At 45.1% G+C, this 12,214-nt stretch overlaps 1 protein-coding gene across 2 annotated transcripts in view; it reads right to left on the bottom strand.

The window, feature by feature from the left end:
* Positions 1-12,214, bottom strand: part of MACO1 (macoilin 1) — a gene marked incomplete at both ends in the record, with an annotated part of 78,301 nt that continues 66,087 nt past the window's right edge. For both annotated transcript variants that reach the window (XM_080693446.1, XM_080693447.1), the window contains 3 exons: positions 1-203; positions 5,066-5,240; positions 10,938-11,058. In XM_080693446.1, coding sequence (XP_080549572.1) covers positions 1-203; positions 5,066-5,240; positions 10,938-11,058 — 499 coding nt within the window. The remainder of the gene's footprint in view (positions 204-5,065; positions 5,241-10,937; positions 11,059-12,214) is intronic.

Genomic DNA, 12,214 nt, shown 5'->3' with positions numbered 1-12,214 from the left:
TTATTTCTTCAGGGGCTGGTAGACAGAGGCATTGGGGTCAAGTCCAGAGGGGCTGGTCTCCACAAATTTGGAAGAATAGTGGGGGGAAACGGGGCTCAGGGGGCTGGTGGCAGCACTGTACGTTATGCTGGGCATGACGGCCATGACTTCGGCTATCTTCTGTTTTAGGTCCTTGATTTCCTGGTCTTTCTGAAGGATTTGTCCTGCAAGATCAAAGATCTGCCGTTAGTGAGGAAGGAGGGCTCACTGGCACAACGCCCTCTTTAGGCCAACCCAAGTGGACTGTATTCAGGTTTATAAACTGAGGTTTATAATGTTTGATGGCTCCTAGTGGCAGGCAAACTTTCCTGCAAAGACCAAATGGTGAGTATTTTATTTTATTATTATTATTATTTTTTGGTGGTACTGGGGTTCCTGGAAATCCTTCTACCTCTGGGCTATATTCCCAGACCTATTTTATATATTTTTTGGACACAGGGTCTCTTAAGCCAGCTGAGGCTGGCTTCGAACCTGCGTGATTCTCCTGTCTTAGCCTCCCAAGCGTGGGGATTACAAGCGTGCGCCACCACGCCCGGCTCAAATGGTGAGTATTTTAGATGTCTTGGGTTACAAATGGTCTTTGTCATCATTTTTTCCTCAACCATGGCAATATTTAAAAGCAGCAGGCCAAATTTGACCTATGAGCCACAGTTTACTCATATCTAGCTTAGAGGTAAAAGGTGATTCTCTTCCCATAGATGTGAGGGGGGGGAATGAAGTCAAGTTTCCAGAAGCCAGTTTTGAATGTGGCAGTCACCTCTGACAGCCTATGAGGAATGCTAGTTTTGAACTAGGGCTCTATTTTCTGAGCTGGAGCTCTCTTTTCAAGATGGACTATCAGACCAACTAAAACAGAACCAAGGCCTCAGAATTGGTCACACCAAGTTCCCTTACAGAAAACAAAGCTCTGGGACTGCTCACAAATTGAAAGGCCTTAGGGAGACTCTCCATGACCAAAGTTGCCCACCCGTTTCTTGGCATAGTACGCTCTGACCGTTGCCCTGTTTGCAGCTGGCCAGCCATGTTAGTAATACGACCCTATTCAGCCTTCCCGCCGATCCTCCCTCATTGTGCTTGGGCTTCACAGCCTTGGGATCTGATGAGCTCTGGCTGCCTTGGGCTGCCCTCTCCTGGGGCTTCTCCTGCTCTTCCTGCCCCACCAACTCTTTGTGGTCTTCCACTTCCTCAGAAAAGCTTTCCTTGGTCCTCCCAGCTAAATCAGTTCCCCCGACTCCTAGATTCTCAACACACCCTAGACTTTCCTTTCTGCTCCTTAATGACTACCAGGCCTTCACCAGTCCAGAGACTGTTCTAAGCACTCACACACACTCCTTTCTTTCTCATAACATCCCCAAGAGGTGGGAAATATTATCATCCATTTTATAGGCAAAAAACTGGCACACAAGGAGGCTGAGGGGCTTGCTCAGGATGGCTCTGCTCACCAGTGGCAGAGCCAGGATCTGACTCCAGGTGGTGTGGATGCCGTCTACACTCCCACCCACAGCCTGCGCTGCCTCTTGGCAACTGTCCTTAGGTGATGATCTCTGTCCATCCCCTCCCCACTGGGCCTGAGCTATGTGCGGGCAAACCTATTTCTCTATTTCCCAGGGCTCTGCAAGTTATCACTTAGTAGAGCAGGATTTAAACCCAGACCACTCTGTTCCAAAGTCCACGTGATTTCCATCCTGCTATGTAGTTCCCTGACTCTAAGGGGAAAGAGCACTTGGGAGTAACAAGTGAGGCTGCATGTGAGCTGCCTGTATTTATTTACTTATTTATTAGTAATGGGGACTGAACCCAGGGGCATTCTACCTCTGAGCTACATCCCTAGCCCTATTTTATTTTTTAGTTTGAAAAAAGGTCTAAGTTGCAGAGGGCCTCACAAAGTTGCTGTGAATGGCCCAATCCTTTCTCAGACCTCCAAGTACTAGGATCACAAGCGTGCGCCACCACACCCAGACAACTGCCCTTATTTTGAGACTACTCATGGGTCCCAAAGAGGACGATGGTATATTTGGAATGGGGCAGTGCCCAGTGGTTTATGTTTTATTTTGTTTTTGTGGTACTGGGGTTGGAACCCAGGGGCATTCTACCTCCGAGTTACAGCCCCAGCTCTATTTTATTTTGAAACAGGGTCTTATTAAGTTGTGGAGGGCCTCACTAAGTTGCTGAGGCTGGCTGCAAACCTGTGACCCTCCTGTCTCAGCCTCCTAAGTACAGGGATTCCAAGCGTGTGCCACCATGCCCAGTGTGGCTCATGTTTTAAAAGGGCATAGAAGAAAGTCATTTTTCTGACCAGCAGGAATCAAATGATACAGGAGGGAAGGAGAAAAGCAAAAAGGGGTTCAGCTACTAGAACACTGAGAGCAGAGCAGAGGAGGGAGGCGGGCATGGTGGCAGGAAGAGCACTGGGAAGAAGCTGCTCCTTTCATCCCTTTGGTCCCCTTAGTTTCAAGTAAGCATCAAACATCCTCCATCTCTTCAAACAAAATAAGCTCCCAATGAATAAAATACCTAATGACATCTGATATATGAGCTCCTGAACCTTTCCCCAGATTTTAGTTTGAGTCTTTAGCCAGAAACACACAACCCAAGCGAGAGCTTTGGGAAGGCGCCTCCTGCCCCAGGCTTCCACGTCACAGCGCAGCGCAGGCTGGCTGGCTGGGAGCTCAGCGCCTCTCAGCTCCGGAGGCCAGTGCTGCGTCCCTCCTGGAGGACCTTTGCCTAGTGTGGGAGCCCACTCAGTAGGGCCGACACAGCACAGAGGGGTGGCCGCTCCTCAGGGAGCCGAGCCACACGTGCGACAGGCCGCGATGGTCGGAAATCTGGCTTCAAAGCAGGCTTCCCAGGGACCTTAGTTCCAGTGCCTTGCCCAAACCCACAGACTAGGGCAGCCCGAGGCTCCACGCCCTTCTCCTCTCAATCATGGGGCAACCCCAGCCACTCCCGTGTTTTCTCTAACTTCCCACAACTTCCAAGCCCCCCCACCCCCCAGGGCTTTTGGTTCCTCTCTCTGGTTCAGGATGAAAGTTCCCACTGACTGGCAAATATGTCTTACCTGGGTGTCTTGGGAGCACCTCCGAATTTAAATATTCAAAACCAAACTCTCCCTTCTTACTCCCTAAGGCAGCCTAATCCTCCAGGCCCTCAGGTGCCTCTGCTCTCCTCCACTCTCCTGCCTGGACCATTCCCTGCACTCATCACCTCTTGGACAGGATTCAGTCATGTCTTCCTAACTGGCCTCTTGGTGCTGCTACTGAAGACTTCTAAAATAACTGCCAGGATGTGTCAGCCCTTCCTCTGGAGCCTAGGGAACAGGTTTCCTGGTGCGGCTGTGCGCATGGCCCTCCTGACTCTGTTCTGCTCTGCCTGCTCAGCTGGACATCCCAGCACTTCCCTTCCTCTGCTTGTCCTGCTCCTGCATGGAGCGTGTTCTCCCCTTCGGTTCTCTGCTCTCACGCATCCTTCAAGCCTACTTGATGCCAGCCTTCCTGGCTCTCTGCCTCTACTTTATGCAGCAGCTTCTGTTTGCCTTGGCCTACTACAACAATTCTCAAAGCACAGTTGGGGTCCAAACGGCAAAAACTATCTTCATGATAATACCAAGACCAAGCTCTCCCTTCTCACTCCCTACAGCTGGCCTGTTGTTCTTCATTTGCCTTCTTCACGCCTATTTTGTAATGAGTGTAGTGCCACCACTCTCGGCAGGTGTATGCTATTTTTAAATGGATTAATATATATTTTAAGTTTTACTTTCTAGTAGGTAATACTGGTAGATATAATCTACTTGAAACAAAGCTGTCTGGGGTAGTCAATAGTTTCCTATGAGCTTCCGTACCACTGCCCTTGGGATTCCAGCATGTTCATCTGGAGTGTCTAGAATAAGGCTTTGCAAAGAGCATGGCTACTCTGTAGGACGATGCTGAGGTCCTTTGCTATCCACTTAGTAAACAGAATGTTTTTCAATACTTAATTCAGTACGTTAGTCAATTAGGTAGCTTGGACAAAATCCAATTTGTTTTCATCAGGCCATGCTCTGCCTCTGTTCAGATCCTTACACAGCCCCTCCTGTCACTCAGAGCAAAGACCCAAGTGCTTTCTGTGCCACACATTCCAGAGAACTGGGCTGCTGCTGTTCTTGTCCCTGTGCGCAGGCTGCAAGCCCCCACCTCACACCCCGCTGCAGGGCTTTGTTTTGCCCCTTCCTTGGATGGGCTTTCCTTCAGCTACTTACAGGCTTGCTCTCTCTTCCTCTGCTCAAATGTCACCTACTTAGGGATGCTTCCGTGACTGCCACATGAAAAGAGCAGCCTCCCCATTCACCCTCCCTCCTCGCCACAGTTGGGTTTATCTCACACCACCTACTGGCTTAGCACCTGACCTCACAGGCTGGAGCCCAGACTCCCAGGGACCCTCACGGTGCCCAGCACGCAGGAGGCCTCAGTAAATATCTGTTGGGTGGATGTTCTGCTCAGACCTCCCTCACCGCTCCAGCTGTAACTTAGAAGGCCCAAGGCCTGCCTCACTATGCCAGCACCTCTGCAGTCTCCTTCAATAACACCCTGAAGTGCCTTCAGTATAGAAACCCATAGTCCTCTGTGTATGTCTTGCACTGGACACACTCTCATCATTAAAACATGTCTGCAGCAGGAATTTATGTGATGCTTCCTCCTTTTTTTTTTGTTTTTGTTTTTGTTGCATTTAGGGATTAAACTAGGGGCATTCTACCTCTGAGCTATACCCTCAGCCCTACTTTTTATTCTTTATTTTGAAATAGGTTCTCACTAAGTCACAGAGGACCTAAGTAGCTGAGGCTGGCTACGAACTGCGATCCTGTCCCAGCCTCCTCAGTACTGGGAATAGTCCCCTATGACTGGCTGATTCCTACATTTTAATGTTGAGCTCTTACCATACAACTGGAGGGAAACCTGAAAGGCCCTGTGCTTCAGAGCACAGAGGGGAGGCCTGCTCTGCGCAGCTGCCTGCCCTCAGTCCTGCCACCACCAAGGTCCCACGGCTCTCCTACCCTGGGCAATCTCCAGCTGTCGCTTTGCGTCACCCAGTGCAGAGAAGAGGTCCAGCTTGATTCTCGTCTCTGCGCTCAGGCTGTTCTCCAGGTGCTGCGTCTTATCTTGCATGGCCGAGAGGGCTGACATCAACACCTCGGTGTCCTTCTCATTTTCCTTATACTTCCGGAGCTCCTATCAATATAATCAAAACAGCAATGCTACAAGGCAGTGTTGGCATTAATATCTACAAATTAATCTGAATTCATGAGTGAATCCCACTGTTCCCAACTTGGCCACTAGAATACAGGAGTTTATTGTTTTATGGGTTTATACCTCACCCCATGTTTTGTTTTTTGGTTTTTTTTGTTTTTGCAGTACTGGGGATGAAACCCAGGGGAACTGTACCTCCGAGCAACACCCTCTGCCCTATTTTTTTTTTTGAAACAGGGTCTGAGTTGCGAAAGGCCTTGCTAAGTAGCTGAGGCTGCCTGCAAACTGCGATCCCCTGGTCTCCCACCTCCCAAATGTTGGGATTACAAGCATGTGCCACCATGCCCAACACCACATGTGTTTATGTGGTGATATGCACATACAAAAACATGTAGTGGGTATCCATTTGACCTGTGGTGCATGTCTGGATATCATGAACTCTCCCTTCATGTCAAACACGCTCTTGCAAGCCTAATTCAGAACCATGGAGAATTTTTTTCTGGCTGCCACTTGCAAATGCTGCAGTCAAATCTGCCCAAACTCACCGGACATGGCGGTGCATGCTTGTAATCCAGCATCTGGGAGGCTGAGACAGGAGGATCACAGTTCAGATAGCCTCAGCTTCCTTTTTTTGGCTGTACTGGGGATGGGGACCCAGGGGCATTCTATACCTGCAGGGGTGAGCTACACCAGCAGCCCTATTTTTGTTTTTTTATTCTTTATTTTGAAACAGGGTCTCACTGAGTTGAGAAGGGCCTAAGTAGCTGAGGCTGTCTGCGAACCACCATCCTCCCATCTCAGCCTCCCAAATGCTGGGATTACAAGCATGTACCAACACGCCTGGCTCAGCCTCAGCTACTTAGTGAGACCCTCCGCAAATCAGTGAGACCCTGTTTCAAAATAAAGAATAAGAAAAAAATAGGCTGGGGGAATAGCTCAGAAGTAGAATGCCCCTAGGTTCCATCCCCAGTACTAAAAACAAAACAAACAAACAAACAAAAACTTTTGCCCCAAACCCTTCTTTCAACCTGTACTAAAAATTGCAAAAATATTCATTATTTTGGCATAGTAAACTTACAAATTAAGCCTACCTGAAATACATATTGACAATATAACATATTTTTAAATTATTTTTTGTACTGGAGATGGAACCCAGGGGCCTTCTATCTCTGGGATATACTCCCAAACTTATTTTATTTTTTATTTGGAAAAAGGGTCTCACTAAGTTGCTGAGAGCCTCGCTAAGTTGCTGAGGCTGGCCACAAACCTGGGATCCTCCTGTTTCAGTCTCTCAAGTGCTGGGATTACAAGTGTAATCAAGCCCAGCTCTGGAGTTTTTCTTTTAGGAGGGAAATCCAAGCCAGGTATGGTGGTGGTGCCTGTCATCCCAGTGCTCAAGAGGCCGAGACAGGAGGACTGCAGGTTCAAGGTCAGACTCAGCACTTTAGCAAGGCCCTTGGCAACCTAGTGAGACCCTGTTTAAAAAAAATAGTAATAATATGGGGCTGGGAGTATAGCTTAGAGGTATAATGTCCCTGGGTTCAATTCTCAATACCCAAAACTAAAAAGATGGAAATACAAAACCCAGGCATGGTGGCACACGCTTGTGATCCTACACAGGAGGGCTGAGGTTCACGGGAAGCCAGCTTCAGCTGCACCCTGTTTCAAAATTAGGAAAGGGTTGTAGGTATGGTTTGGAGGTAGAATGTCCTCGGGTTTTATCTCCACTACCACAGGGAGAGAGAGAGAGAGATATATATATATAGAGAGAGAGATGAGAGAGAGAGAGAGAGATATGAGAGAGAGAGAGAGAGAGAGAGAGAGAGAGAGAGAGAGAGAGAGAGAGAGAGAGAAGAGAGAGAGAGGGAGAGAAGAGAGAAGAGAGATCCAAACTTACTACAGAGAATTTAGGAATACAAAATCCAGAATGTTAAAAAAAGAAAATGCAAATTGCTCATTATCCTACCACTGCAAAATGTGATACATTTCCTTTAATGCATATGTGTATTTTTAGCATAATTGAAATAATACCATATACAGTTCTATATACAGTCTTTAGAAACTTATATAACCTCAACTATTATTTGAAAATAAAAACTGTAATGGTTGTATGATATTTCTGCATGTATACATATCACAATTTAAATGACCCGAGTGTGGTGGCGCACACTTGTAATCCCAGCATTTGGGAGGCTGAGAGAGGAGGATCGCGGTTCGCAGACAACCTCAGCTGTTTAGTGAGGCCCTCTGCAACTCAGTGAGACCCTGTTTCAAAATAAAGAATAAAAAATAGGGCTGGGGGTGTAGCTCAGAGGTCGAATGCCCCTGAGTTCCATCCCCAGTATCACACACAAAAAAACATTTAAATGAATCTCCTATTTTAATATTGTTTCCTGAGAGGCTGAGACAGGAGGATTGCATAGGTTCCAAGTCAGCCTCAGCTATTTAGCGAGGCTCTCAGCAACTTAGTGAGACCTGTTTCTAAATAAAATATAAAATAGGTCTGGGAGTGCAGCTTGGAGGAAGAAAGCCCCCTGGGTTCTATCCATAGGACCAAAAAAAAAAAAAAGATTGTTTCCTTTTTGTGTGTGATATTGGGGATTAAACTCTGGGCATTCCATCTTTGACCTGCAACCCTAGCCCTTTTTATTTTGAAACAGGTCTTGGTAAGTTGCTGAGGGTTTCACTAAGTTGATGGAGCTGGCCCTGAAACTACAATCCTCTCCTGTTTCAGCCTCTCAAGTACTGGGATTGCAAGCATGTGCCACTACACCGGGCTTATTTTTCCCCCATTTATATATTGCTATACAGAATATCTTCTTTTTGTGTATGTAGCACTGGGGATGAAACCCAGAAGCATCCTACCTTCAAGGTACACTCCTAGTCCTATTTTATTCTTTATTTTGAAACAGAGCCTCACTAAGTGGCAGAGGGCCTCACTCAGTAGCTGAGGCTGCCATGATGCTCCTCAGCCTCCCAAGTACTAGGATTACAAATGTCACCGCACCCAGCTTCAGATATCTTTTTATATCAATCATTTAAATATTTATACCTTAGGGCTATTTTCTCTGAAGGGATACTTAGAAGTACATGATCTTTTCTAGAAAGTTACATTTCCATCAGCAATTCATGAGTTTTACTTTGTAGCATCTTCACCAAGATTGATATCAACATTTAAAAATTATTTGCCAATTTCAAAGTAAAAATTATTTCTAATTTTAATCTGCATATCTTTGGTGATTAATTTATGTTCTTAGTCACTTGCATTTCTCTTATGAATTCTATATCCATGTTCTTTGCCTATTTCTCCGTATATCTGAGTTTTTCTTAGCAGTTTTTATGAGCTACTTACATATTGAGAGGGTATACATTATTTATTTTTGTGGCTGTATGTGTACCTCCCCCATCTAATTTTATATTTTCATTCTGCAATTCCTTCCAGTGTTTTGAAAAGTTTTGCCCGAGCTGGGCGTGGTGGTGCATGCTTGTAATCCCCACGCTTGGGAGGTGAAGACAGGAGGATCACGCTGGCTTAAGAGACCCTGTTTCCAAAAAAAAGTATAAAAATAGGTCTGAGAGTGTAGCCTGGAGGTAGAAGGGTTTCCAGGAACTCTAGTACCACAAAAAAAAAAAAAAAAAAAAAAAAAAAGTTTTGCCTGATTTCAAAATCAAATAAATTCTATTTTTATTTATTTTTTCTTAGTTTAAAATAATAAGCCGGGCATAGTGGCACATGCTTGTAATCCCAGCATTCGGGAGGCTGAAATTGGAGGATCGCGGTTCGCAGACAGCCTCAGCTACTTAGTGAGGCCCTCCGCAACTTAGTGAGACCCTGTTTCAAAATAAAGAATAAAAAATAGGGCAGGGGATGTGGCTTGGAGGTAAAATGCCCCAGGGTTCCATCCCCAGATCCGCAAAAAACAAAATAAATAAATAAAGAAAGAATAAAAATATATATATATTTTGTTTTTGTTTTCTACATTCAACTCTTTATCTAGAGTTTCTTTCTGCTTGGTGCAATAAACTTCTAGTCTTACTCTGTTACCCACCTAGGCCAAAGCCTTTAACTGACTCCTCACCTCTGCTCCATTTCGGTGTCACCTCTGCTCCACACAGCAGCTTTGTCTCCTGGTCAACAGTTCCACTACTGCCTTGCCAGTCTTTTTTTCTGGGGGGGGGGTGCTAGGGATTGAACCAGGGCATTCTACCTCTGACTAAACCTCCAGTCCTATTTCTTATTCTTTATTTTGAAACATGGTCTCACTAAGTTGCCAAGGGACTCAGTAAGTAGCTGAGGCTGGCTTTGAACCTGTGATCCTCCTGTCTTAGCCTCCTAAGTAAGGGATTACAGATGTATGCCACCACGCCCGGCTCCCTATCAGCAATTCTTACCAGCTCCACACAATCTAAATTACTCTAACGTAATAATACAGGACATTAATGAAGAACTGATATTTAAAAAAAAAGTACTGATGCCAAATACTTGCTTAAGGTACTATGGCCCCAAATAGGATCTACCCAGATCCCTAGTATCTTCCCTCATCTTGTACTGCTCAGAACTGCAATCAGTAAGGCTCAGAGCCATCCAGGAGGGTCCATTTCCTAGCAAAGGACAGAGCCTTAGGGCTAAGGAGATGTGTAGGTTCTAAAGGACAGTAATCTGGCCTATAATTAAAAAAAATTAAAGGACTCTATAGTAAGCCAAACCCTGGTGTTAAGCATTTTAAGGGGCGATCAACACTTCTGGCTTATATTAGAATCTGGCTACTTATTTATTAATTATAGTATGTGAGATTGAACCAAGGTTCATTCTACCTCTAAGCTACATGCCTAGCCCTTTTTTAAACTTTTTATTTGGAAACACAGTCTCATCAAGTTGCTGAGAACCTCACTAAACTGCTGAGGCTAGCTTCAAACCTGTGATCCTTTTGTCTCAGCCTCCCAAGTACTGAAATTACAGGAGTTTGCCACCACACCCAGCTTATTTTTTTATGTTGAATCAGGGTCTCATAAAGTATATAGAAATTGAAAAGAGTTGGACAAGATTAGAATTTCAAATCTTTTTAGTACATATTTTTATTTTTTAAATTTTAATTTATTATTATTATTATTATTATTATTATTATTATTATTTTGGTGGTACTAGGGGTAGAACCCAGGGGCTTTGTACCTCCAGGCTATACTCTCAGACCTATTTTATATTTTATTTGGAAACAGGGTCTCGCTAAGTTGCTGAGAGCCTCACTCAGTAGCTGAGGCTGGCTTTGAACCTGTGAGATCCTCCTATCTAAGCCTCCCAAGCGCGGGGATTACAAGTGTGCACCACCACGCCCGGCTAATACATATTTTTAGATGCAATGGGAATTAGTGGATATCAAAAGGCACTGAGGAGCTGAGTGCAGTGGGGAACACCTGAAATCTCAGTACTTAGGAGGCTGAGACAGGTGGATCACAGGTCCAGGCCAGCCTCAGCAACTTAGTGAGGCCTTGTTTCAAAATAAAAAAAATAAATACAATCAGGCTGAGGGTGTAGCTCACAGGTAGAACACCCCTGGGTGGATTCTCAGCTCCTCACCCACCCACACAGGGCACTAAAGGCGCTACCTGCACGTCACAGCACGGAGCACGCCTAGGCAAAAGAGGAGCCCAAGACAAGGGAAGCCCCTGCCTCCTCCGTACCTGAACCTTCAGTTCTAGCTCTCTAATCTGGTCTTCTTTCACCTTCATGTCCATTGTGAGCTTCTTGCCCTCTGCTTCTAGTTCTCTGATCCGATTCCGCAAGGTTTCAGTGCACTCTCCCCTTTTGAAAAAGAAGAGAAGAAATAAAGGCATTTGTAAGACTATAAGGCTGCACATGGTGGCACATGCCTGTAATCTCAGTACCTAGGAGGCTGAGATAGGAGGACTGCAGATTTGAGGACATCCTTAGCAACTTAGCAAGACTCTCATTAACCTAGTGAGACCCTGTTTCAAACCAAAAAAATAAAAAAAGGGGCTGGGGTGAAAAAACAGGGCTGGGGTATAACTCAGAGATAGAATGTCTCTGGGTTCGATCCCCAGTAAACACACACACACACACACACACACACACACACACACACACACTCACTCTGTCTGTCTGTCTCTCTCTTGGGTTATAGTTTTCCCTTTATATCAATGGGGGATTGGTTCAAGTTCATTATATAAAATATCTTGCATAGAATCTATACACATCTATAAAATATGTGCATAGAATCTATACACATCCTCCCATTTCTTTAAAGTAATCTCTAGATTACTTATAATACAATGTGTAAGTAGTTAAACTATTTCTCAGGGAATAATAACAAGGACAGAAAGTCTGAACATGTTCAGTACAGACATAACTGACTTTAAAAAAATTCCTATGGTTGAATCTGTGGCCATGGAACCACAGACACAGAGAGGGCTGATGGCACTGACACTGCAGGATTGATATTCTTCTCATACTTGAGGATTTGTCAAGATGTCCATTTTCTCTATTCTTTGTTAATTTCAATAATTCTCACTGAGGGTCTGTATGAACCAAGCCCTAAGCTAGGTACTTTATCCATACTATCTTCACTCCTTATAACAAGCTAGGGTACATCATCTCATTTTCTAGGTAGGTAAGAAAACTGAGGCTACAGATAAAATACTAGCTCAAAGTCCCTTAGTTTTAGGTCATAGGGCTTGGATGAGAACTGAGGCTTTCTTGCTCTCTCCAGGCCAGAGTGACTTAAGATAACGCATACAAGTGGACCAACGCAGAACAGAACATGTATCGCCTTCAGTGGGCATCAGTAAGCTTAAAAAAACCTTTGTTTTCCTAATTTTGAGGGGCTGGTGCATTGGAGATTAGTTATAAAATTGCTGTAGCCTGGAATAAAGAGAGAAAGACCAGGCTCTCAGCAACCTAGTGAGACCCTGTCTCAAAGCAAGAAATAAAATTGGGTTAG

Source organism: Muscardinus avellanarius (genome assembly GCF_963383645.1).
Source record: "Muscardinus avellanarius genome assembly, chromosome: 3".
NCBI classification, from domain to species: Eukaryota; Metazoa; Chordata; class Mammalia; order Rodentia; family Gliridae; genus Muscardinus; species Muscardinus avellanarius.
The sequence above is the reverse complement of the archived record's forward strand: the minus strand, read 5'-3'. Positions and strand labels throughout refer to the sequence as shown.